The sequence below is a fragment of the Balaenoptera borealis genome (assembly GCF_965194805.1).
Source record: "Balaenoptera borealis genome assembly, chromosome: 14".
NCBI classification, from domain to species: domain Eukaryota; kingdom Metazoa; phylum Chordata; class Mammalia; order Artiodactyla; family Balaenopteridae; genus Balaenoptera; species Balaenoptera borealis.
This window is the reverse complement of record NC_138875.1, coordinates 51,061,900-51,089,719: the sequence shown is the minus strand read 5'-3', so window position 1 is coordinate 51,089,719 and position 27,820 is coordinate 51,061,900. Positions and strand designations below refer to the sequence as shown.

At 41.2% G+C, this 27,820-nt stretch overlaps 1 protein-coding gene across 8 annotated transcripts in view; it reads left to right on the top strand.

Annotated features, from left to right (window-relative positions):
- TTC39C (tetratricopeptide repeat domain 39C) overlaps nt 1-27,665 on the top strand; it is a 107,414-nt gene extending 79,749 nt beyond the window's left edge. For 3 of the 8 annotated variants that reach the window (XM_082355530.1, XM_082355523.1, XM_082355524.1), the window contains 8 exons: nt 9,149-9,242; nt 11,579-11,686; nt 16,398-16,507; nt 17,521-17,644; nt 23,673-23,770; nt 24,899-25,003; nt 26,301-26,339; nt 26,891-27,665. In XM_082355530.1, coding sequence (XP_082211656.1) covers nt 9,149-9,242; nt 11,579-11,686; nt 16,398-16,507; nt 17,521-17,644; nt 23,673-23,770; nt 24,899-25,003; nt 26,301-26,339; nt 26,891-26,980 — 768 coding nt within the window. In that variant the 3' untranslated portion in view covers nt 26,981-27,665. Of the gene's footprint in view, nt 1-7,866; nt 8,066-9,148; nt 9,243-11,578; nt 11,687-16,397; nt 16,508-17,520; nt 17,645-18,643; nt 21,048-23,672; nt 23,771-24,021; nt 24,112-24,898; nt 25,004-26,300; nt 26,340-26,890 lie in introns of those variants that run through there. The other 5 variants (XM_082355529.1, XM_082355525.1, XM_082355526.1 and 2 more) reach the window with 5 other exon arrangements.
- The last annotated feature ends 155 nt before the right edge of the window (nt 27,666-27,820 follow it).

The following is a 27,820-nucleotide window of genomic DNA, read 5'->3' as shown; positions in this document are numbered from 1 at the left end:
TTCACTGTTTAAAATTCTTTGATAGTGCCTTTAACATAAACATATTTCTTTTAAATTTACTGCTATCTCTCATAAATTCCTTCTCTGCAGTTTTAAAAGGCACTATAGTGTAGCTCAGCTCAAAATGGGCTCTTCCAATTCCTGGCTGGCTGAGCTTTCTGAGCCTGTGTCCTTGTCTGTAAAAAGAGGACAGTGCCTTCCCTGTCAGCCTTAAATAATGTAACATGGATACAGCTAAGTGCTAACTAAGCACATGGTGCTTGGTCAGGGCTTTTCCTATTTAGACAGAATCTTGTCTTGGTTGTAAATTCAGTATAAAGCACTTTCCATCACAAATTTTTGTCAAAATCATGTGCCTAACTGTTGAGAGACCAAGGAAATTCTGCAGCTGGTGCATTATTCTGTTTGGTTACATAGCTCATTTTCCAAGGGGGTTGCTGTCCATTTGTGTGGAGGTGCTGAAAACATTACTACTGTATTCCATTAATTGTGGGTAATCAGAGATTTGTAGCCTGTTATGGAAAAGGCCTTCTGGGGGGATGCCAAGAGAACTAGAAAAAGCTTGTGTCCCAAAATGAACTTATAATCTAATTATGAAGTTAGCAGTGTCAATGCATGAAAAGGTAATTGTACAAGACAGTGACAAGGGCCAGATGAATGGCTGGTGGTTGCAGGTAGCTGACCACCACCAGCTCCCACCATGCCCACCCTGTTCCCTTTATTACCACCCACCTCATGTCTGCCCAGAGACTCATCCTCATTGGACACACGGCGTTAGGTGTCTTCCTGATTTGCTCCTTGTCTATCTCTCCACATTACAAGGAGAACAGAGGCTCCACAAGGCAGGGACTTTGTCTCTCTGGGTCACTGTTTATCTCAAATGCCTTGACCAGTGCCTGGCTCCTAGACAGGATGTGTGTGTGTGTGTGTGTGTGTGTGTGTGTAGTGAATGAACACTCTGGTCTCTTGCTCTTTCCACTTAGTTGTGCTGTAATCATTGTTCTATTTTTCTAGCTCCTGGGTTTTTGTCAGAATGGGAGCAGCCCATATATTTATGGCAGTTTGAAAAGTTTTCCTTAACTATGCAGAATTCATAGAGTCAGTGTTTATAGTAGTAGTAAAAGCTCCATCCTCCCCCATCAAGGACTGTGCGGTCATAACTCTAAAACCAAAACATTAAGGGAAAGATTGATAGAATTGATCATACATTGATCAAAAGATTCGTAGAATTGACCCCAAAATAACTTATATATTATAAAAAAATGATAAAGTTAAAAAATAAAGTTAGGAAACAAATGATTAAGTGTTGGTATCCTTAATTTAGAATGAGCTCTTGCAAAATTAGAACATATTAAAAGGGTAAATATAAACATACAAAAAGAAAAATAGTCAAAGCACCTAAACAGACAAGCTATAAAATAAGACATACAAATGGCCAATATCATATGAACCTCAGGATACAATCAAGGAGATGCAAATTAAAACAACACTGAAAAATGATTGGCTAGTATTAAAAACATTGTGTGTTGGAAAAAGTATAGGGAAATGGGCCTCATAAACCGTTGGCGCATATGTAAATTGGTAAAACCTTTGGGGCAGGTAGTTTAGTATTTATACACATTACTATACAATATAACTTAGGAAATAACCGATGCACCAGATATGTGAGTGCCCGCACACAGACAGAGACTAAACCTGCCCACCTTCATCACTGGTAAGAAAAACTCCAGGGGTGGGTGTTGAGCTGGGTGGGTGCTGTGATTTACCTGGCTTGGCTCGGGTACTCATACTCTCTCTGAGACCAGAAAATTTTTCCGAGAAGCAGGACCCTTTCCATTCCCACCACAAGCATGAGGGTGGAGAGGGGGCGAATGGCTCCCTGAAGAGAGGATGTCTCTGACAGTTAGTTGGTGTATTTGCTTCCTAGGGCTGCCATAACAAAGAACAGAAATTGATTTTCTCCCAGTCCTGAGGTTGGAAGTCCAAGCTCAAGGTGGGCAGGGTTGATTTCTTCCGGGGCCTCTCTCCTTGGCTCGTGGGAGGCCGCCTTCTCCCTCTGTCTTCGCATGGTCTTTCCTCCGTATGCACACACGTCTGTCCTCATCTCCTTTTCTTGTATAAGGACACCAGTCATATTGGATTTGGGCCTGCCCTAAAGACTTCATTTAAATACGATTACCTCTTTAAAGACCTTATCTCCAAATACAATTGCATTCTGAGATCCTGGGGGTTTGGATTTCAACATATGAATTTTGGGGAGGGATACAGTTCAACCCATAACAGGTAGCAGTGCCAATGAGTGTCTCCTCCCAGGCACTTGGGGTTTTCCTCTTTCTTTTCACATAGATGTCACTGGTACCCTGGTAGCCTCCAAATATATTACCCGGCAGGTTCTCCCAGAGGACCCAGAACAGGAAGACTCACAGGGCAAATTAAAACGGGCTTGAATCACATGGCTTACTAAATCAATGTAAAACACAGCCAGGAGCGAGGGGGAAAAGGTAGCATGGGATAACACTCTTAGGATAGGGTGCAAGTGGGGTGGAAGGGCCATACTACCTGGGTCCTGGGTACACGACGTGCAGTGTCCTGCTTCACTCTGCACATCAGCCTTCCTCACTGACAGGAGAGGGGGTACAAGGAGAGAAGGGCCCGTAGGTACGAGTTGCCCTGGGACAGTGACACACTTGATCAGAAACCCACAGGGCTGAGTACACTTGGCCACAGCTAATTAAATGGATGGACCGTCATGGGTTTTGTTGGTGTTTCTTGGGCAGAGGACACATGGTGCCAGGATGGGCATCACCAATGGGGGGTCAGATTTAAGACCTCATGGATATTCAGTTCTCATGTATAGTTAGTATTCTGACTATTTAGTGTGTTTTGTGTGTTTGGTCTTTTGAGTATGAGATATCTCTTCGCCCTTTCATTCTTCTAACACACACGTACACACAAACACACACACGCTCCACTTGCTAAGCACTTATTGTATTAATACATCTCGGGAATTCTGCCTGCGTCTAACAAACTCTTTGCTGACCAGTTACTTAAAACATCTTGAGAGAATGTGCCTATGTTTCACAAGCTTACTTGTCTAACAGAACTGAAAATTCTCTAAAGCAAACGCACGTTAGCGCCATCCACATAGGCAGCTCCTTCCCCAGCAGCCGGGTCCACAGGAACGATGTTTGCAGTGGCGAACATCCTTCAGTTTGCCACTGCCCGGTGCTCTCAGCTCTGGGGTTTAACCCACAGAATTAGGTGATACCAGCATCATTTGAATACGAGCAGACTGGCTCTGAGCTTAGACCTTTTGTTTGTGAGTTAGTGATGTCATTCAATGTTAAATGCAACTTGGAGGTGGTACAGAAGGAAACTGCTTGCTTGGGAAGCGGAGTCTTGGCATTTTAAATTCAGGCAAGTCTGGAACTTGGTGTCCCTTTGGCACTAGAGTCTGGGCCAGGCTCCTGAAAGAACTTGGCTTTGTTTCCATGTTCACTTTTTTTTTTTGCAGCCCTAGAAATGGAACCTTTTGCTAGGTAGCTGAATTGAGAGAATCCTCTTGGCTTGGTATTGCTAGTGAAAATCTTTGAGTGAAACAGAATGTAACATTAGTAACCCCAAGATTACGGTGCTAACTCTGAAAAATATTCATACTTACTGTGTCTTCATATTTGTACTTTGAGATCTTTACTTTCTAAAGACCTTAAAAATATATTAATGTTGGAATAGCTTCAGAATAACTTAATCTTTTTTAATTGGGTTGAAAATGTTGCCTGTGGTCTGTCCATCCCTTTGTATTACATGTTTCATTTTCCTTTGTCCCCTGTCTCTCCAGGCAAGAGCACACACTTGTATATTTGTGGTAGAATCTTAACTTAAACAGCTCCTAATTATACCTGCTAGATAAAATATGGAATTTCTCTATTTTTTTTTTTTTTAACCTCTACGTGACCACAGGCAGAATTATAAAGACAACTTACATTTTCTAAAGGACTGCAGGGAATTCCCTGGTGGTCCAGTGGTTAGGACTCAGCACTTTCACTGCCGTGGGCCTGGGTTTGATACCTGGTTGGGGAACTAAAATCCTATAAACTGTGTGGCCAAAAAAAAAGGACTGAAGAGGATGAAGCAAACAAAACATAGTATAATAAGAAAAAAGTAACTATCAAGGGAACAAAAACAGAAGTTAAATTAATATAAAAAGTATTAGTTACCTAAATCCATTTATGTTTACCATATTGCTATATAAAAGATAACTCTCAGATCAGGATAAAAAAGACAAATCCAACAAACTAAATAAATACGCAAGCTAACTAAAAAAATTTAAATGGTGATACAAAAGTACAAAGTAAAAGAGTAGACAAAACATATCAGGCATACATAAATTTAAAAAATGACAGCAATGATAATTTAAGAATTGAGGGCAAAATGCATTAAATGGAACAAAGCTGGTTTAAAACCTTATGGTACTTGACAATTAAACTGTAACAGTCATAAAATTGTATATTCCTAAGAAATAGCATTTTTTTCTTAAACATAATAAACTTGCAGAAACACAATTATGAGAAACTGACAACTCTTTCATTCTTAAAAAATCTATTTTATAATAAAATAGTCTCTGAGGTTTCTGTTCAGTTTTGCTATAATCCTAATACTGCTCTAAAAAATAAACATTACTAATTAAAAACAAATCTGGAATTTCTCCCAGGGTTCTGAAATAACTTGTGAGAAGCTGAATTGCTACTTAATGCAAGTCTTCGTCCTAAAAGTTAGAAAACAATATTGTGATTTATTTCCCAGTGCTATTAACAGGAGACAGGGTACCTATAGACAATACCTATTTTTTAAAGACAATGTACCTTTCCTAAGAGCATTTTTATTCACATGAATTCATTTATTTCAGCATCCCTGAGAGTATAAACAAAAATTACTTCCTAAGGTCCAAAATTGTGTAAGTCATGAAGTTGGCGCTGAAATCTGGTACTATTGACCATTATTTAACATTCTTCGTTATACCGTGTGCCCATTAAAAGAAAAAAATTATATTACAGTAATTTAAACAAATGAATTATTCAGTTGGAAGGTATGGCTTTAAAGTGAACTATTTACGTAGTTCCAGAGCATAGAGAATATGAAAATAATTTCTGCCAGTCTGCAAGTTCTGGCATTATTCTGACACCAAAACTTACAGAGGAGAGCACTAAACAAACTCCATTCTGAACGTAGAAATTCTAAATAAATATTAGCAAATCAAATCCAGCAACGTATTTTTTAAATGCCATATTACAACCTAGTAGGGCTTATTCCAAAAAGGCTCTCGTGGTTCAGCCTCAGGAACTGTATCCCTGTTATCCCCGGCATTAAGGAAGTCATTGATAAAACCATTCAGTCCTATCAATAGATGCCCAAATGGCATTTAATGAAATGCATTACCCAGCCCAGATTTTAAAAAACCAAACAAACTATTAGCAAATTAGAAAGGAAATCTCTCTATTTGGTAAAAATGGGCATCTACTAAAAACATGCAGCAAACTGTATTTAATGGTGCAACATTAAAACATCCTCTTTTTCATATTTTTTTATATACTATATAATAATGTATACACATCCTTTGTATTAGAATAAACCAAGGATACGTGCTATGCTTGCTTAATATACAGTATTTTAACTGGAGGTCCTACCCAATTACAACTGTCTATTGTAAATGAAGAGACAGCACTATCGTTACTTGCAAATGGTTTGAATATCTCCCTGGAAAATCCAAGAGAAAAAGAGATTAAGAATTTTAAAAATTCCTGAGTATAATGATGTGACGTGTACAAAATCAACTTGCAAAAATCCACAGATTTCCTACATACCAGCAACATTCACTTGGAGAATAAAATGGAGAAACAAATCCCTTTTGCAGTTGCCATAAGTGTTATAAAATGCCTAAGAATACACCTATCAAGAAGTCCCGAGTAACTGGAAAAACACGCAGTATCCCTGTAGTGACAGCGCTGTAGCTGTAAGTCTTGCTGATTTTAATTTGGCAGTAAATATGCTCCGTTTAATTTGGCAAAGATTCGTGCTTTTATTCTTCATGGCTTCCTCTGGAAGCAGATAAAGCTTGCCAACATTTTTTTCTCCTTTTACCAGCAAGGAAACTGAGGCTTCAAGTAGTTTTTGTGACACAGTGTATCAGCGCACAATTCATGAGACAAAAGCCTGTATAGTACTAATTCTTGACTTCATACTAATCCATTTTCTATATTTTCTTCAGGGTATGTGTATTTCTTTAAAAATTAAACTGGGAATCGAGTATCAAATTGAGGATAACCCTCCTTTCTCTGCTGGGTTGTGGATGTTTTAATTTGTAACCATAAAGACTCCCACAGATCACTTTTATTCTGAATTGTTTTGGTGCAAAGGGAACTGTATTTCCACTATTTTAATGGCTGTTCATTGTACTTCCTTAATGAGTGATCAGACTACAAGTAGAATTAATTTTGTAGTTATGCTTGCTCCTGGGGTAATGCCATTAAGCTCCATAAGTGGTCTCAGTACTTTCCAGTCCTATTCAAGTGCTTGTAACACAAAGAGCCTGGGACTTTCTTCACAGTTTCATCTTTAAGGAAGTATACTGTTCTAGTTTCCCAAGGCTGTTGTAACAAATTACCACAAAGTTTATGGCTTAAAACGACAGAAATTTATTCTCTCACAATTCTGGAGTCCAGAAGTCCAAAATCAGTTTCTCTGGGCCCAAATCAAGGTGGTCAGCAGGGCGCTGCTCCCTCCGGAGGCTCTAGGGAAAGTCCATTCCTTGCCTCTTGCCTCTGGTGGCTGCCAGCATTCCTGGGCTTGTGGCCACATCACTCCAGTCTCTGCCTCCATCCTCACATTGCCTTCTCCTTTGCTTGCGTCAACCCTCTCTCTGCTTCCCTCTTGTAGGGATACTTGTTGATCGAATTTAGCGCCCCCTGGATAATCCAGGAACTCTCCCTCATCTCCAGATCCTTAACTTAATCACACTTGCATCCCTCTCCCTGAAGAAAGCATGCAGTTGGAGCAGAATTTGAATACTAGTCAATTGCTAGCTCCCTGACCTTGACTGAGCACTTAACGTCGTTGAACGTCAGTTTCTTCATCCGAAAATGGAACTAATACATACCTATCTCAGAGTTTTTGAAAGGGTTAAGAGCAATAATGTTGATTCGAGTATTACTTGGCTTCTATTTTTCTTTTCTTGCATTCAGAGCTTAGCTTTGACTCATCTTGGTGGCTTCAGAGTCCAGTTCCATCCTGGGCACCCAGTAGTTGCCTGATAAATGTTCACTGAGTAGTTTTCTGTCCTCTGAAGGGCGGCGTGGCGTTGCACTGCCATGCACTGAACCCCAGCTAGGGTCAGCTTGGTATTGATGGCCCATCTGGAAATATCCTGTGGGTGATAGCTGAATGCCATTAACTTGGGAAACTGGGGAGGTGCATGCAAAAGCAGAATCCCGAACGCTAATCCCTATTCTGTGCAAATAGGCTAAATTGAGTGCATGTGTGATGCAGGGAAAGAAGTATTGATCCAGAAAGGGGAAAGTTAGAAATGGGAGTAATGAATGTCCAGATCTCTCTACACACACACATCCTTTTCATATTGATTGATTTTTTACCTTTGGTATCTTGGCTGTGTGCTCACAATCAGTGTAAATGTCTGACTTCTGAGCTGGGGGCCTGTTTCATTCCTGTGAGGTTCCCTTCAACTAGGTGTTGAGCTAGTTGAGAACAGGAATTAGTGATACAATGATGGGTATCTTCCGTGGCTACCTGCCGTATCTTCCGAGCACTCGTGGGTGATGATACAGGATTGAACGCTACAGTCTGAACCTTGCTGACAGCAGAGTGAAGTGTTACTATGGGGCACGAACAGTCACTGGTCCAGCCATGGCCGTGGTTACTGAGTCACTTGGCTTCCAGTGTTCCTGAGTCACAGACTGTCCTGCCGATCTCCTTGCTGACTCATCTGTGCCCTGTGTGGAGTCCTGGGGCCTCCTGCAGAGACCGTGCATCACTCAAGGAGCTGAGGAACGTGGTGGGTCTGGTCTCAGGGAAGCCAGCAGCCCCTCTTCTAAGACCCTTCATGCCCCAGCCTGGCTGCGCTGGGGGACAAGAGGCAGCCAGGGGCCTTGGAAGGGAGTCGCCTGGGAGTAGCAGAGGGAGGCACACAGGGAAGCACAGAGAGCAGGGCTGAGTGTAGGGTGGGAAGAGAGGCGCTGGCACCTGCGGGAGGGAGAAAGGAGCGCTCCTGGGCATGTGTCAGCGAGGGCAGGCTGTGTCGCATCTTCGGGACATTTAGGATTTATATTATTACTGATGTGCGATACTTAACGCCTGTCGTTGCTGCATTTACAGTTTAGTTTACCTCCCTTTTATCCTGATGGTGCCTTTTAGGTGCTCTTACCAGGTGCTTGTGGCATCAGATCAGCAGACTTTGAAAGAGATCTTTCATGGAAGAAAAAACTAAATGTATTTAACCAGGAAAAGGTGGGACAGGCATTTGAGAGTCTTTTGGGGTTCTGGACAGTGCTAGATGAATGCAAAAGTCGGAAGTGTAATCTGGATCCTCAGAGAATTTCTGAAGTGTTGGGAGAAGAGGGGTGATGACCCGAAGCATTCGGAGAACAGCACCGAGTTGTGTGGTAGAGAGTGAGGGGGTCCCGGAACGGGGAGAGGCTGAGGCTGGGCTAATGGACGGGCTCTGGGCAGTACTGACTGCCAGTCTCTCTGGGCCCGGTGGGTGTATGCAGGAGGATGAGATGCAGTCCCTCTCGTGTCGAACTTACCTGGACCAAGGAGCCAGATCAGCAAATCATTATATTGATAATACACCAAGTTCTAGTGCACATGTGCACAGAGACCGCTGTGGGAGAGGGTGGTGTGAGCCGCGCCCTCACTGGTGGGTCCTTCTGCCTGAGCAGAAGGAGAAGTGATCTGTGCTCGGTTCAGCTCCCAACCAGGTAAGGGGAGAGGGGGCGTTTTCCCAGAAATCTTTAAATCGCTCTCTTCTATACTGCTTAATCTGCTTAACTACCAAGGGAAAGGATGCTTTTGAATTAGGATGCTCGTAATGTTAATGACAGATCTTAGCCAGTAACTGTTTTCATTTCTTCCTTAGTGTCAAATCAACAGTGCCTTGACTTCCTTCCATACTGCTCTGGAACTTGCAGTAGACCAGAGAGAAATCCAACATGTGTGTCTGTATGAAATTGGTAAGTATCGAATGTCTGTCCAGTCCCTTGTCATTGAAATAGTATTAATGCAATAGCTCCTGTCCAGCTGAATGTCCAGCTTCTTGTCCTGCAGTGTTAACACATTCCTGTGCATGTTTTCATTGTTAATGCTGTTCAGTTTGTGTCTTTGTGAAATGCCTGCCGCCTTGTATAATAATAGGACTTTGTTACCATAGCGCAAGTAGTGGTACTTAATGAATTCTCATTACTTCTTTCTAATATTTTGCTCCTTATAACATTTAGATTCTAGAATGATAGGTAAAATTAAATTAATTGAGTAAAAATCATTTGTGAATCTTTTATTGGACTGGATATTAGAATTCAGAACTGTTTTCTCTTCCCTCCCACCAATGTTTACTTAAGAGAAAAATACGGCTTAGGAGAAAATTGGGCACATAGATTCCAATTCCAGCTCCTCTGCCAACTAACTTGGAGCCCTCACCCTCGTAGTAGCCCCTGGAGCTCAGGCGCCTGCCCTTGGAGCAGCTGCGTAATTAAGATGAAATTAGCCGGGTGAGCATGAGGCAGGGTGCCTGGCACATATGTTAGCTGCTTCCTCCTGCTTCTCCCCTCCTGGAGAGGAATTTATAGACAGACTTGGAGGCATTTGTTTGCCACTTGCTTGCCTGCTGTAGACAGAATTGTTTTCCTGAATCTTTTTTTAAAGAAGAATGCAAACTAGAAGATTGAGAACTGCCCAGTAAACAGTATTATGTTTTAAACACCTGTTATAGCTTAGGGAGTGGAGATGAGGTATGATCCAGTGGGAAATGTATTTTTCCGTAAACTCTGCTGGAGCTCTGGTTAGTAGCCATAATGTGGAATGGAATGTGAAACACATTATCAATGTGATGTTTTGAGTCAGACCAGGCATCTCTGATTTCACAACCGATGAAACAGTATAGGACTTGAATGGAAGGAACTAGCTTCGATGTCCTTTTATTTCTCTTGTTTAGGACACTGTTATCTTTTTTCTTCTAGTTTTATTGAGATACCGTTGACACGTAACATTGTATTTAAGGTGTACAACATGAAGATTTGATACCTGTATATATTGTGAAATGATTATGGTGGCCTTTTTGTGTGTGTGCACCATTTCCAGGTCTGTGGCAGGGTAGAATGTCAGAGCGGAAGGAAGCTTGGAAATATCGAAACCCAGAACTAAGGACTTAGGAAGGTTAACTCAGGGTTGGGGTGGGGGGAAGTGGGAATAGCAAAGTCAGGACTCGGCCTCCTTACTCAGCTGTGGTGCTGCCTCCCACCTCTGTTGCGGCGTTCAATTCAAATTTTATCCCGATGTCCATTTTAGGATGGAAAGAATTAGCCCCAATTTTTCACTCTAAAATATGTCACCTTCATATCATATCCCATAGAATTTGACACTGAAGTTTCTGGAAGTGTGACTCCCCCTCATCCCTCTAATTCAAATGGTAGGTCTAAGGTGACACGACTGCTTCATGGTGCAGCGGATAACAGAATTTTTTTATGGAGGCAAATCGTGGACGGGAGAGAGCAATGGCCTTCGACCCTCAGTTCTTCCCTCTTATTAGCCGTGTGACCTTGAGCAAGTCACGAAGCCTCTTCATGCCTTAGGCTTTCTCCTTGGTCAGGTGAGGACACCGTCAGCCGCCTTTCCAAGACTGCACTAGGATTAACGAGAACTACATCAGGTGCCTGCCTGACACACAACGGGATGGCTCCGTGGATGGGAGATACCATTACTAACAACGAGGGATAAAATTCCTTGCTTCCTCATTGCTGCTGCTGCCCCCCCAGGATGCCAGCCTAACAGTGTTTTGCTCTGGGAGAGGTGGGGTCCTCTCTCTGCCCCTGCAGAGGGAAGGGTGGCAAGTACTTAATTTCTCACTGGTTTCCTCTCTACTTCTCAGAACAGGTTGCTAATTGACTGTGATCATAAATGCACAGGTGAGTGTGTGAGACTTCTCGACATGGTCACTGTGGATGTAATCTACTGGCATCGTCTCGTTCTCTGCGCCGGTGCCTGTTCTTGGGAGAGAAGAACCACTGTGCTTGGGTTGACTTCCAGCGGGGGGAGGCAAATTGGACGGTTTCCCTAGGAATTTTTACTTCCCTCCCTTCTATACTGCTTCATTGGTTGTGAAATCAGAGATGCCTTGTCTACTCAAAACATCATATTGAAAGTATTTACGAGGGAAAAGATACTTATGAAGTTTTCAGGCTGTTTACGTGGAGCCCTCACAGAGAAATTCAGCAGAATAAGACGTTTGTAACGTACAGATGGGATGTAAAGCATATTCCTTTAGGGTCCCGTACTAGAAATATCTCTTTCACAGGTTGGTGCAGCATGATAGAGCTGAATTTCAAGGATGCATTTTACTCCTTTGAGAGGCTAAAAAACGAGTCCCGGTGGTCCCAGTGCTATTACGCCTATTTAACCGCAGGTGAGTAGACCACGGTCTGCACGGCCACAGCGCGCCTTTCTCTGTCTCAGATCAGCTCACGTGCGTTGGCGGGTGGGAGAGTGATGGCAGAGGATGCAGAAGTTGTGATCTTCACCGTTTCCCACAGCGTGTGTTGTTTTGGGCTACAAGTAAACAGCAGCTGAAGAGCAGCTCTCCCCAGCCCATCTGAACAGCGGGGCAGTTCGGTGCTGCGCCCTGCCCCTCCCCACGTCCCCTCAGGGCTGGGTTGGTCACATGCTGGGTCCTGGAAATGCTTATTGTGAGCTTTTCGTTTTTGTCCATTTTGTCCTAAACAGTCTCAACTTACCCTTACCCCTCTCCTTTATTTTCTCAAATCTATTTTTGATTTATTAGGAATTTAAAGAATTTAACATGTCTTTTAAATCATGTTAATGTCTTTGTTTGGATTGTTAGTGCCCTGGTTACAGAGTTGCACGGATTTTGAGTAGTCTGTTCCAGCCTTGTTTTACTTATTAACCCTATTATAATTACAGTATGATTTTGCAGAACACAAGGTAATTCAACACTGCGTGTCATCATAGCAGAAACAACTGTAATGTCTGATAGGCATAGCAGTGTGTTTTGCCTTTTTACCCTTAAATGAAGAGATAAAGACATGATGCCCCCTGGTGGACAAAATAGCTGTCTGTGCCCTGAGCTACAATACGTGAAGTGCTGTTGTGATGCAGAATGGTCCAGGTGGAGATTGAAGAGACCCAGGTAGTTGTACATTTTCTGCCTCTAACAATGAGCTCTCCTTACACACCCATATAAGTGATTCTTTTACTTAAAATTTAAGGCTAATCCAAACATTATTTTCAATATCTTCTTATTTCTCTGAATATTTGGATTTAATAAAACGTCTCCTGTCATTCCATCCCCTTAACTGGTCTCTTTAAAACAAGATAGAATTAGAAGATGTTGACCAGTGTGTCTGTCCTGGATGTTCTGAAACTGCAGTCCATGAGCAGTTAGGATGGAAGGCCCTTATACTCACAGGCCTTCCTGCAAGTCCCGCAGGTATTAATCTGTTTTCGTATGGCTCTTATAGCTGATGTTTGAATAGGATTATTTTCAGTATCCCGCTTAGGAAACTTTAAGGGTTGGTTTACAGAACTCACAGGCATCTCGGATGAAAGTAGCAGGCTTGGTGTGCACAGCACGTTGATGAATGAAAACAGAGAGGCTGCAGCACCCCCCAGCGGTCGTTAGGGTGTAATGGGGCCACATAGTCACTGTGGGCAAGTGTTTCTTTTTAATCGTTGTTGAGCATGGAACATGAAGAAATAACGGTACGGTGTGGGTGTATAGAGGAGCATTTATTCTCCAGATATTGGAAATCCCAGGATCATACCAGTTGTAGCAGATGATAAAGCGTGAAAGACTCTAGGCGCCACCTCTCCACGGGGGCTTCGTGCAGATGATGTGTGAGGAGCTCCACCTAAAGTGTACGCCGGCCCATCTGGTGGGCTGGAAGAGAAGGTCACTCTGTCAAGCACTCTGTCAGAGAAGGCTCCTTGAAGGAGCTGTCATTTGAGTTGGCCTGAAGGACAGGTACGTGTTATAGGCAGCGTCGGAGAAGATGGGCATTCAGCGACCAGAAACACTGCCACTGGGGGCTTAGTTCCTTGTGCTATTTCTTTTTTTATATTTATCTGTTTTTTTGTAAGAACATTTAAGTTCTACTCTCTTGGCAAATTTCAATTTTACAATACAGTATTATCACATGTAGTCACCATGTTATACGTTAGATCTTCAGACATTCTTCATCTTATAGCTGAGAGGTTTTTTTTTATTACGGTAAAATATACATAAAATCTATTTTAACCTTTAAAAAAATTTTTTTTTTGGCCGCACCGTGCAGCTTACAGGATCTTAATTCCCCAACCAGGAATCGCACCCAGGCCCCCAGCAGAGAAAGCCCAGAATCCTAACCACTGGACTGTCAGGGAAGTCCCTATTTTAACCACATTTAAGTGTGTGTTTCAGTGGCATTAAGTTCCTTCACAGCCATCACCACTGTCCAACTTCATTGTCCCAAACTGAAACTCTATGCTCATTACACAATAACTGCCCCCTCCCCAGCCCCTAACAACCACTGCTCTACTTTCTGTCTGTGTGAATTGGATTATTCTAGGTAAGCGGACTCAACACTATTTGTTGATTGAATCTGGTTTATTTCACTTAGCATAGTGCCCTCAAGGTTCATCCATATTGTAGTATGTGTCAGAATTTCATTCATTTTTAAGGCTGAGTAATATTCCATTGTATGTACAGACCATGTTCTGTTTATCCGTTCACTGTCAGTGGATGCTTGGGTTGTTTCCACCCTCTGGCCATTGTGAGTGATGCTGCTGTGAACACGGTTCTTTTTGAGACCCTGCTTTCAATTCTGTTGGGTATGTTACCCAGAAGAAGTTAACCGAAAAGCGTAGTCTGAATGGATGAGCCAAGCGTCCTAAGTTCTGTGTAGGTCTCAGACTTAGGATAAATCAGAGACACTCATGCTTTCAAACATCTGCGTCTTTTAAAGCAACTGTCTGTAACTGTACTGAGAGGAGGTGGTGTATATTCTTCAGGGTCTGAGGTATTAGTGTTGTAGAACTGCAAAGGTGATTCAGATCCTGATACTGTTGATGTTTATAACTCTCTTGTGTACCCACACTTGCTCATTCTTTTTTTTAATATTATGTGACTATATATAATAATGTTACCAGTTATCTGAGGAGACCTCAAGCTAGGGGCAGCTGAAATTATTCTTTTTAATTGATTTACTGTGTGACCTCAGGCAAGACTTTTAACTTTCCTGGACCTCTACATCCTCTGATCTATAATACGATGGAGTTGTTTTACAAGACAATCACTGAACTTCTTTCTGGTTTTGAAATGTTATAACACAACCGATGAGGTCATTTTGGATGGGTTCAGGCCACCACATCTGGACCAGTGCTGCTCTCATAACTGGGGGTGATCTCTCCTTTTGAATATTCAGCCTAATCCCACTTACTGCCAGTAGAAATCTTCTGCCTTTCCCATCACCTTGATGACCTCAGCTTTCTGCAAACCTTGCTGCTTGTGCTTCTTTGCCCCTTCCGTTAGCTGCCCATCCTCTGACATGCCATAGCCCTGTGCCTGGCTTGACCAAGCCCCAAAATGCGAGTATGGGACCACCCAGTTTTAGGACTACTTGAATAAAGAAGAAAGAACTAGCAAATCAATGGACATTCCAACTGGGGGTTGAAAAACAATATGTGGCAAAGACAAAAGCAGCAAAAGATTAACAGAAATGAATTCATCTTCATGGGAGTTGAAAAGAGGACGACGAAGAGTAGTTGGTAAAGTTTCAATGAAGGGATGGGACTGCAGCCTGGTGTGAAGTTTGGAGAAGGTAGCGAGCAGGTGAACCAAAGGAAATACGACTACGTCTTTGCCGGGGGCTCTGGATGGGATGAAGATAGCATGCAGACCATCAAAATCTTACCCCCCTCCAAGGCTCAGCTTGACTCTTAGTTCCTCAAAGCTGCCCTAATCACTCCAAAGAGAAACCATCCCTTCCCTTGATGAGCTTTTCCAAAAGTACTTTGGTGCCAGGACTCCCAAGGCTCTCATCACTATATACATTGTAGCTCTGGACTGTGTGTCTTCTCTCTCCAGCTGAAATTTAAGTTTCTTCTGGGTGTAAACGTGTGTGTTTCTTCTTTGCATTCTTGCTGGCGGCTGTAGGTGGTAGGTGCCCAGTAAACATGTGTAGGACTAATTCATGACTTTCTTTCCAGGTGCAGGGGTATCCTTCTACCACCGTGAGGCTTTCACAGTCCTCCTGGCTCCTAAGTGTTCTTGCCTAGATTCCTTTTTCTTCCACTTTCCGAGTATGTGAGCTCTAAATGGACTGTAGTCTGTGATAATATCTGGGGGTTTTGTTACTGTTCAAGACTGTCTCCCCCAAAGAGGGCTAGGACTGTAGTTTTCCCACGTGTCCCCGCCCCCCGCCCCAAAGCTCAGGGAACCTAGCGCCAGGGAAATAGTTTTTTTTGTTTTGTTTATTTTTGGCTGCATTGGGTCTTTGTTGCTGCGTGCAGGCTTTCTTTAGTTGCGGCGAGTGGGGGCTACTCTTCGTTGTGGTGCCCAGGCTTCTTGTTGCGGAGCACGAGCCCTAGGCACGCGGGTTCAGTAGTTGTGGCACATGGGCTTAGTTGCTCCGAGGCCCGTGGGATCTTCCCGGACCAGGGATCTGGCCCATGTCCCCTGCATTGGCAGGCGGATTCTTAACCACTGCGCCACCAGGGAAGTCCCAGGAAATAGTTGTTGAATTGGTGGAACGACGATCAGCAGGATGGTGTAGTCCCACGTGTAACAGTCTTTAAAAATATTTGCTCCCACTGGGCCCGTGAGCCACAATTACTGACCCTGCGCGTCTGGAGCCTGTGCTCCGCAATGGGAGAGGCCGCGATAATGAGAGGCCCGCGCACTGCGATGAAGAGTGGCCCCCGCTTGCCGCAACTGGAGAAAGCCCTCGCACAGAAACGAAGACCCAACACAGCCATAAATAAATAAATAAATAAAATTAAAAAAAAAAAAAATTGCTCCCATTTTTTCCTTTGGTAACGTTTTCCAAGTATCATCAACCTAGGTGTCCCTTAGTGGCATTTTCCGCCTAATACTTAAAGATTACAACGATGGTTTCTTACAGTTTGTCAGGGAGCCACCGGTGATGTGGACGGGGCACAGATTGTCTTTAAAGAAGTTCAGAAACTCTTCAAAAGGAAAAACAATCAGATTGAACAGTTCTCAGTGAAAAAGGTATGTTGGAACCTGTTGATCTGGTGTGTCATTTATGATGGATATTTGCAACCATTGCCACCTTGGACAGGTTTTAAGAAATCATATGCAAAGCTGGCAACCTAATGCCATGCAAAATGCAGTTCACGACTGTGGAGAGAATTAACTCCCATGTCATTCTTCTGCTCTGAATGCAAAGTACTGTTTGGTTGCAAATAATTAAAGCAGTTGTTTCTTTGAATGAATAGAGACATTACAGATCCTGTGGCGCTCATGAGCCTCCGGAGAGGAAGTGCATCTGTCTGAAGAGCTAGGTAGTCTCAGAAGAATGCAAATCAGCAGAACCTGGGCAAGAGATACAGACTGTTGGTTCTCATATAGTGAAAGCATCACATTCTGCCCTAATAAAAAACAAAAGTGTGCATCAAATATACCAGCAGAAGGGCCCAGGACTGTAGGGACCAAGCCCCTAATTTACTTCTGTACTTTTAAGAATACAGTTTAGCTGAATTACCATGGGTTACCTGACAACTTATATCCTGAATTTTCCATGTTTTTAGTTGTAAGTTTTTATTGAATGAACATTTAATGATTTAGTGTGAGTATAAACTAGATTGTAATGTGGAATGCCCCTGAGAGGACTGGGACTAATTAGAAAACTAAAACGTCAATAAAACTAACTAAAAGGCATCTAGTATTACATCCTCCATATAAACCCATCAAGTTATTATTTGTCACCCAGCTCTTATAAATTTCTTTGACTTAGAATGAAACTAGATTCATTTCAGTTTAAAGTTTTCAAAATATATCCTGGATCTTGATAGCAGATTGAATTGAATAAGAGAAAGGCATATCTACCAATATATTAAAAATCAGAGAGCAAAATTTAGAGAGAAATTTTCATTTTTAACTTTGTGGGAGGGGATCGTTCACATCAAATATGAACCATGTATTTTTTAATGTCTCCGAAATTTTTTTTTTAATCTGAATTTGGTTTTTTTCTAATGTTGCCTAATCATTCCAACTGCTTGCAGGCAGAGAAATTTCGGAAACAAACCCCAACCAAAGCGCTGTGCGTGCTGGCGTCCATTGAAGTGTTGTACTTGTGGAAAGCCCTCCCCAACTGCTCCCTCCCCAACCTACAGAGGATGAGTCAAGGTAAAAAACAAAACAAAACTGTGCACAGCAGCTTGTTCCTTCAGTGTGTCACTAATCTCCTCTGATTCAGAGAGTACAAATCTGTCATTCTTGGACAAATGGTGCGATGGTTGAAAAAGTTCTGTCACTTAGGTGATGGGAGTAGGAGGCACTGGAAGGGACAGATGTACTTGCCTTGTCCGCGGTGTGAGGCGATGCACACTGATTGTCAGGGTTGGTAATCCTAAAGCCATGCAGGTGGCTGGAAGCATATGTTTCCACCTGCCCCCCCACACAATGAAACCTCTTTTTTCATATGGACATCCATTAAAATGCACAGATATTAAGTGTACATGCAGTTCAGTGAGTTTTGACAAATATACACACTGTGGCATCCACACCATGATCAAAACATAGAACATTTCTTCCACCCCTGAGATTTCCCTTATGCCCCTTCTCAGTCAGGCCCCACCCATGGCACCCTCTGTTCTGATTTTTCTCTCCACAGATTATGTTTTAACTTCGTACAAGTGGAATCAGACAGTGTGTACTTTTTAGTGTGTGGCTTCATTTGTACAGCCTAGTGTCTGTGACACCCACGTTGTATCTGTGTCAGTAGTTTGTTCCTCTCACTTGTTGAGTGGGATTCCATCGTATGGCTATACCTGTCCCACAATTTGTTTATTCCTTCTCCTACGGGACATTTGGTTTGTTTCTGGGTTTTTAGTGATCGTGCGTAAAGCTGCTACAAACATAAGTGTGCAACATAAGTGTACTGACCTTTTGTGTGGAATTACATGCTGATTTCTCTTGAGTAGACACCAAGGAGTATAACTGGGAACCTACCTTTTTGATTCATATGTTTAAAAAATCATAAGACTATAAGTTATGGTAATAAAACCTTCACAAAGTCATTTTTATTATAGTGGTAGGAGAAGTTCATGGAGAGAATAAATCTTTGAGTAAAATAAAGCTTTACTGGTTATTAAAGAAATATTGTGGGCTTCCCTGTTGGCACAGTGGTTAAGAATCTGCCTGCCAATGCAGGGGACATGGGTTCGAGCCCTGGTCCAGGAAGATCCCACATGCCGCAGAGCAGCTAAGCCCGTGCACCACAACTACTGAGCCCGTGTGCCGCAACTACCGAAGCTTGCATGCCTAGAGCCCGTGCTCCACAACAAGAGAAGCCACCGCAGTGAGAAGCCCGTGCACCGCAATGAAGAGTAGCCCCGCTCGCTGCAACTAGAGAAAGCCCGCGTGCAGCAATGAAGACCCAATGCAGCCAAAAATAAATGAAATAAAAATAAATAAATTTTTTAAAAAAAGAAATATTGTAACATTTCTTCTAAAGGTATATGGCAGACATTTGAATGATATTTTATAGTCTGGCAGGTTATTTCCTTTGCTCTTCACTGGAACCCAGGGAAGTAGAAAAGGCGGACAGCATTGTTGTGCCCATTTTATGATGAGGAAGGTGAGACTCGGAACAGTTAGGTGACTTGCCCAGCTCCCATAGGAGCAAGTGTCTCTGCTGCTGGCCTGAGGATGGCACATTGAATAGCAAAGCTTTCAGCTCTCTACACACAGCTTCTTATTCCTGGGAGCATGAAGATATTTAAATCATGCAGCTGGAAAAATGATTACATGGTGAGAATGCTGTGTTAAAACAAAACACAGGGACTTCCCTGGTGGCGCAGTGGTTAAGAATCCACCTGCCAATGCAAGGGACACGGGTTCGATCCCTGGTCTGGGAAGATCCCACATGCTGTGGAGCAGCTAAGCCCGTGTGCCACAACTACTGAGCCTGTGCTCTAGAGCCTGCGAGCCACAACTACTGAAGCCCGTGTGCCTAGAGCCCGTGCTCCACAACAAGAGAAGCCACTGCAATGAGAAGCCCGCACACCGCAACGAAGAGTAGCCCCCGCTCGCCGCAACTGGAGAAAGCCCACACGCAGCAACGAAGACCCAACATGGCCAAAAATAAATGAATAAATAAATAAATTAATTAATTAAAAAAACGAAACACACACACATACAGTTATCCCTGTGTATCTGTGGGGGATTGGTTCCAGGACCCCCTACACATACCAAAATCTGTGAATGCGCAAGTCCCTCATATAAAATGGTGTAGTATTTGCGTATAACCTACGTGCACTTTTCCATGTTTACTTTAAGTCATCTCCAGATTACTTGTAATACCTGATATGATGTAAATGCTATATATGTAGTTGCAAATACAATGTAAATAGTATGTAATTAGTTGCTGGGTGTGCGGCAAATTTAAGTTTTGCTTTCTGGAATTTTTTTTTTCCAGAATATTTTCAATCCACAATTGGTTGCATCTGTGAATGCAGAACCTGTGGGTATGGAATGCCACTGACTGTTCATCCAAAAATATGATTTTATAGAAAGCACTTACCTTTGGAAATGTAGTCTTATTCACATATATGCTGCTCTTTTCCAAAAGTGATTTAGTATTAATATTTTGGACTTATTCAAAAATAGTGGTTGTACAAAATTTGTCAGATTTCTTTGTAGTCACACTTGTTTTTGATCAAATATAGCGTTTTCCCTTGAATCACATACTTTTATCATCAGAATTCCCTGCAGATGCCTTTTGCTTATTTAAAAAAAAAAAAAAGGTTCCCTCTCAAAGGTCAAAAAGTTCGTCAGTGTTGATATTCCAGAGCAACATAGTGCAACTCCAAAAGAAGTTGTGTGCAGAGACCCTGTAATTAGGTAAGTGTGTAATCCTCCTAAGGGAATTACTTGAAAGGAAACAGAATTTTCCCAGATGTTCAAGTTCTGCTCTGTTTAAAAAGATTCATAATTTTAAACCCATCCCTGGTTGTTGATGCAAGTCTGGAATATCTACCAGTGTCTACCTCAAAGGACCAGTAAGGAATTTTAGGTATTCTTTTTTTAAAAAATAAATTTATTTATTTATTTACTTATTTTATTTATTTATTTTTTAGTTTTTGGCTGCATTGGGTCTTCATTGCTGCTCATGGGCTTTCTCTAGTTGAGGCCAGCGGGGGCTACTCTTCGTTGCGGTGCACGGGCTCTAGGCGTGCGACCTTCAGTAGTTGTGATATGCGGGCTCAGTAGTTGTGGTTCGCGGACTCTAGAGTGCAGGCTCAGTAGTTATTGCGCACAGGCTTAGTTGCCCCGCGGCATGTGGGATCTTCCCGGACCAGGGCTCGGACCCGTGTCCCCTGCATCGGCAGGTGGATTCTTAACCACTGCACCACCAGGGAAGCCCCTTAGGTATTCTTTTTTTTTTTTTTCCCCAATTGGGTTTTTTTTGTTTGTTTGTTTGTTTTATTAATTTATTTATTTTTGGCTGTGTTGGGTCTTCGTTTCTGTGCGAGGGCTTTCTCTAGTTGTGGCAAGTGGGGGCCACTCTTCATCGCGGTGCGCGGGCCTCTCACTATCGTGGCCTCTCTTCTTGCGGAGCACAGGCTTCAGACGCGCAAGCTCAGTAGTTGTGGCTCACGGGCCCAGTTGCCCCGCGGCATGTGGGATCTTCCCAGACCAGGGCTTGAACCCGTGTCCCCTGCATTAGCAGGCAGATTCTCAACCACTGTGCCTCCAGGGAAGCCCTAGGTATTCTTTTTAATGCACAAGTGCAGGATCATGTGTTTAGAGATAATTAAAACAGACATGCAAATATAAAATGGTAATTGGCAGGCACAAGAACGATCATCACTTAATGTGACTAAATATTCTCTGAGCTCCTTTCCAGCTGTCAAAATAAACAACAACAATGTGGCCCTGGGGAGGGAGGCAGGCTCTGGAGTGAACATGAGATAATTCTCTAATATTTTTGCTAAAAGTCCAGTTAAGAGATCTGTTAATTAGATTATCTCATTCTCCAGTGTTAAGCAGTAATGATCCAAATCAACTCAGTCATATAGAAAACAGGTGAAGATCTTTGTAGAGAAATAGTCAAATTCCGGGAAAAAAAAAAACAAACACCTGATCGTGGGTGATAGCGGTCATCTGCATTGATTACACTCTTCCCATCAGGCCCACACAGCTTTGTGCACTCAGCTTATCAGAGTCCCTGTCTGTGACTCCCTGCATCAGCAGAGCTAGCTGGATTCTTATATCCTTGTCTTGTCATTTCATTCATTCCCTTCCTCACCCACCTGCCCCTCGCCACTGCATTCTTCCTCTGCGTTTTAGGGATGTTACCGTGTATTCTCAGCACAGCAGAGTGCTCCTATTAAAACCTAAGTTATGTGGTGGTGGTTCACTTCTGAGACCTTCTGTGGCCTCATCTTATTCAAAGTAAAAGTCTGGATCCATTGAGTGGCCTACGGTCTGTACACACGCCCCCACTGCCATTGCCTCTCACCACGCTCCCACCACCCCCCCCAGTGCCTTTGCACTTGGCTGTTCTCTGCCTTCAAAAGCTCTTCCCACAAACATCCACATGGCTCCTTCACTCATTTTCTTCAGGTCTTTACCCACCTGTGGCTTTTTTCAGTGGGCCTTAACCTGTACGTTTCCGACACACATGCATACCGCTATCTCCTTTCCTGGCTTTATTTTTTACCTTAGTTTGTACACTTCCTTAATACACTTATTTTACCTATCGTGTCTTTTGTGTCATCTCTCTCCTCCACAAAATGTTAGTTTCCTAAGGGCAGGAATTTTTTTCTCTTTGGTCACTGCTGTCATATAGTAGTTGCTCAGTAAATATTGAATGAATGAGTAGAGTTAATGAATGAATGAGGGGATGAATGAAGTACATTCCCCTTCCTTAACACTGCCGCTGCCTTAAGATCTTTTGAGTACTTTTTCTTTGGAGGTATTTTCCGCCTAGGTTTTTGAGGCACCTCCTGCTTCTATAGGTTTAGACTCTTCTTCACATTTACCTCTTTGCTACTCTACCCAGCTCTTCCAGTTACTTCCAAAACCTTTTCTGGAACCTTGAGCTCTCTCTCTCTTTCTATATATATATATATACCTACATATACACATACATACACATATATCACACATATGTACACACATATATACATGTACATACATTTGTGTGTGATATACATGTGTGTATGTGTGTACATATATTATTGTATGTATGTGTATGTTTCTATAAAGTCTTTTCAAATCTCAGTACCTTTATTGGTTCATAGAAATAATTACTATTTTTCCTCCTCTATTAGCTCCACTATGTTTCCAATTTCCACTCTTTTCATTTCCTTGGAAAACTTCCATGTTATCCTCCCAACATGTGTGCCCGTCCTCCGCAGTAGATGGCAAGCTTCTCGAAGTGGAAGGATCAAGTCTGATCCCCTCTCAGAGACTGGTGCAGTACCTCCTACAAACATGTGAAGGTGCTCATTGTGTGGTTTTTTGAATTAATATGATGCAATTGAAAGATACCAATAGACTTTATTTTTTAGAGCAGTTTTAGATTCAAGCAAAATTGGGCAGAAAGGACAGAGAGTTCCTACACACCTCAAACCCCCACCCCCCATGTGTACCCACACAGCCTCTCCAACCATTAACATCCCCCCCACCCCGTTGCGGTGCATTTGTTACAACTGATGAACCAACACTGGCACAGCATTATCACCTGAAGTCCGTAATTTACATTAGAGTGTATGCTTTGTTTCGTACATTCTATGGGATTTGACAAATGTATCATGACATGTATCCACTCTTATAGATAGTATGATACAGAATAGTTTCACTGGCCTGCAAATCCCCTGTGCTCTACCTTCCAGACCTCTGGCAACTCACCACAGTTTTGCCTTTTCCAGAATGTTATGTAGTTGGAGTCGTACAGTATGCAGCCTTCTCAGATTGGCTTCTTTGACCTAGTAATAATATGATGCAGTTTTGAGTCTTCTTGGCACCATGAAGTTTGATATCTTTGTCTTTCTTTGACTAAGGATACTTACTAATGGATGAGGAAGGGAAACCTTCTCAGTTTGAACTTGAATACGTTACTAAACAATGAAATGCTTAACTCTTGATGATATTTAAGGAATTAAGTGAACGTATTTCCTTCCTGCTGTTTTCGCTTCTCTTTAAGCTTGCCATGAAGTGGATGATTCATCTGTCGTTGGATTAAAGTATTTGTTTCTTGGTGCCATACACAAATGTCTAGGGAACTCAGAAGATGCTGTCCAGGTAAACTGTTCATGTGGTGTCATGGCTAAGGAAACTAAACTGTGAAAACCTACATATACGCTTGTAAATAAGAAAAAGGAGAAAGCATTACATAAAGCCAATCTCCCACTGCAGTGTGAGTTTCATCCACTTTATTTGATTAATGTCATCTTCTCAGATGCCAGAAGTTGATGATGGTTCATACTAGTTTTTAATGTGACTTCAGAGCCTTAGAATACTTCTTCACCTATGGGCTTCTTTTCTGGCACTAGCTGTTTATCAAAGATGACAGCCTCAATTGGAGGAGGAAGAAATGAGGAGGCAGACAATTTTGAAGGAGCAGATTGAAGCCTCCTAGCTAGGTAAATACAAATATGATCAGGCATGTCAGCCTGTGTCCACTTTTCCTCCCTCTATAACTGCAGATTATTGATGCATTACTGAGGTGAGATCTAGAAAGTTGTTAGCTTAAGATATTCTGTGAACATATTATATGAAAAAGAACCATTCATTATCTTCAAATGTAGTTGGAGGGATTTTTCTGGTTTTTTTGTTTGGTTGTTTGTTTTTTACAGACATCCAGGTGTTATTTTGATTATTCTTTGAGAGAGTTCATGTACTGTAGTAAGAGACTTTGGCTTTTAAATCCTAGGGTGTTGATACACTTGTATTATAATTTTAAATTAATTTTCAGTGTGGGGTATAATAGTTATTACACAGCTCTAAATAGCTTATTTTAGATCATATGCTTAAGTATCAGTAAGATACAGTCAAGACACCTGTCAAGAGATGGTTCTTGGCTTGTTTACTTTCTGTCTTAAATATTAAAATGGAATGTTCAGATTTGGAGGTGCAGATAAAGATGTTCTCTGCAATAAAATCAGTAGAGGCTGGTGTGTCAACTAGGAAAATAAGTAGCACAAATTGGGCTGACTGATGGGTAACATATACTGGCGCAAGTTCACCAGACAGGTATATAAAGGACTTATAAGATATGGATGAGAATAAATGGGAAGGAACAAAGATGCAGAAAAGGAGAAAACCTGATACAGAATACACGTCCTCCTAAAGATGTGATGAGACTTAAGTAGGAAAATGAGCCTAAGTAGAGAAATGAATTAATTCCAAAAATATTCGTATTACTTTCAGTTCTTTCAGCGAGCTGTTAAAGATGAGTTGTGTCGTCAGAATAACTTATATGTTCAGCCATATGCTTGCTATGAACTTGGCTGTCTTCTGTTAGACAAACCAGAGGTAAGATCTTATCTATTTTCTTAAATTATGTTCATCAGCAAAACTGTGCAAGTGAGCAGGCACAAAACATCCTTCATTTAAAGTAAGTTGATTGAACATAGTGTTTTTTTGTTTTCTTTTCCTTGGTTTCACATACATGAATCCAAGAAGCTATTAATCCTATCTCACTGTGTTTAAGGAGGTAATCTCTTCCCTGGAATTAGAATGATAAATGTAACTTTGGGGACAAAAATTCATTTGGGGCAAAATCATTGCCTTTTCTAGAGTGGTATGGTATGATGTAATGTGGTTTATTCAGAGTACAGATTTGCATTGTGATTCTAGCTCTGCCGTTTATTTTTATTTAGTGTATGATACGGTTAAGTTATTTAACCACATACCTTCTTCGTAATCTGTAAAACAGGATAAAAAATACCTCCCTTGCCAATTTAATAAAGATTGTAGTGAGAATAAATGAGGATGGTGTGTAGGATTACTTAAAAATTTTTAGAATACCTTATAAATTTGACAGTCATCATTAAGATGAATATTTAAGCACAGTGGGGCAGTTTTTTTAAAAGTGAATTTTAATAATGCTGGATTTGCTTGGTAGCTTCTTTTAGAAGCTCAATTACATACTATTGACTGTATAAAATTCTAATTTTCAGTAAATTCAAGTCAGCCTTCAAATACATGGACTTTTTAAAAGTTGAGCTAAATCAACAGAAATATTCTAGCCTAATCCTTAAATATGTAGCTTATCTTGCCAAAGATAGGCTTTTAATTGGTAACTCTTTTCATTTGAAATTCTAATTTTACCAAAATAGAAAATGCAATTTTTATGAATTTTGGTAGAAACTTCTAACACCATATTCTTTAAGGAAATTTTTACTCTTAATGCAGCCTTAAAATATATACATAAACTACAAGAAGACTGGTCTGTCTCTTGAAAAATGAAGTTGATATTCTCAATCAGTAATGCCGTCAAAAAAACTTACTTCAAATAAACTTAAATTATCATCAATTTTGGGTTTTTTAGTAAGATCTTAAACTATTATACTCTTCTAAAGTATGATAGCCCTTTATAAAATAATAATGAAGATTATAAAAATTATTTATCAAGTAATGCCTTAATGTAAACATGTAAACAGCATTATATTAAAGAAAAATTGAGTCAGTATGCTTGAATGAGCACTTGACTCCCCTCTATGTCACTGTGAATTTTTAAAATTAATATATTTTCCTATTATAACATTTTCTGCTTGAGTGTATATAAATATAGATGTTAAGAGATAATGTGTTTTTCTTACATTCATAGACTGTAGGAAGAGGCAGAAGTCTCCTTCTTCAAGCAAAGGTAAAAATGCCTCAAGATGCTCAATCTCTCTCTTTCCAGTGACCCTTCTTATCCTCTGTAGTGTACTCTGGAGTCTGAATTCAAGAAATATTGTGAAATGATTGTCCTGGTTGGTATTTCTGGAGGGGAAACTGATAACTGAATCAGTGAGCAGTTGATTTTTAAGTGAAATTACACATGAAGCTCCTATGAAATTGTTCATCCTGCTTTATAAAAACTCTTCTCATTTGAGTGGGAAGATAACTGTTGATTTCATAACTGTGTTCTTGAGTTAAGAAGTTCTAACAGCGACTTCCATTGAGCCCAGCTTAAGACTACTGTCTCAGGAATCACATGAGGGAAATTTTCCAAAGACAGCATTAATAATGCTCAGTTGACTTTTTAAAAACGGACACAAAGTTTGAGGTTTGGGGAATAAGAAAAATCAAGTGAATGCAAAACCTTTGTTAGGAGTGTAAGGAATTTTACTTTGGGCAGTACAAAGCTTGGTGTGATTAATACTGTAGTATTACAGACAGCTTAGCTAATAATCTCTTTCTCTTGTCTTGCAGGAGGATTTCTCTGGCTACGACTTTGAAAACAGATTGCACGTCCGCATCCATGCTGCTCTGGCTTCGATGAGGGAATTGGTTCCTCAGTGACAGACCCGAAGTTCCCGCTCTGTCCCTCCCCACACAGGTTCTGCACTTTAAAAACAGAGGACACAGCTCTTATGAAGATCAGCTTTTCTTCTGAAAACCACCTGGGCCTGGGACACATTTTCTCAGTTAGGTTGATGTATTAAAGATCTCCTCTTTTAAACACATAGCTAAAAAGTAATAATGATGATGATAATAGTAATAATAACTAACCACCCGGGGAGAGGGTTAAGTGACCTTGTTCAAACATTTTAGTTTTGTGATTTATTATTTTTAAAATAAAATTCAACTAAATATTCAACCTGCAATCTTGTAGGAATGCCTACTTGAAGCACACATCTGACTGGGTAACACTAAGAGGTACCTGTAAAATTATTAACAGTATCATGACATAGCACTTTATATTGTGTTTTGAAAAAATAAAAGTGCTTTCTAGTGTTTTACTTTATCCTCAAACTATTTCTGAGAATGACATAGCACAGATGTCTCCATTGTCCAGACAATGAAACTCAGGCACAAAAAGGCTAATTGACTTCAATTAATTATTCCTGTTATTATGGAGTAATGAATAGAATGCAAGTCTCCTGACCACAGACCGAATATTCTTTCATTGTAAAAAATATATATATATGTTAATAACCCAGGATTCCATGTTTTCTTATTAAAAAACAAATACTCTTCAGCTGAAGTTGTCATCCTTATCTCCAGATTGTCTACAAAAATGTTTCAAAGGACAGACACTTTTATTCCTTTGACAGCCAATCAAGTGAAAGCAAACAAGATAGTTTTACAACCTAAAGTATAGCTATTTTGCTAAGTTATTAGAAGACCTAGTCTATAGAC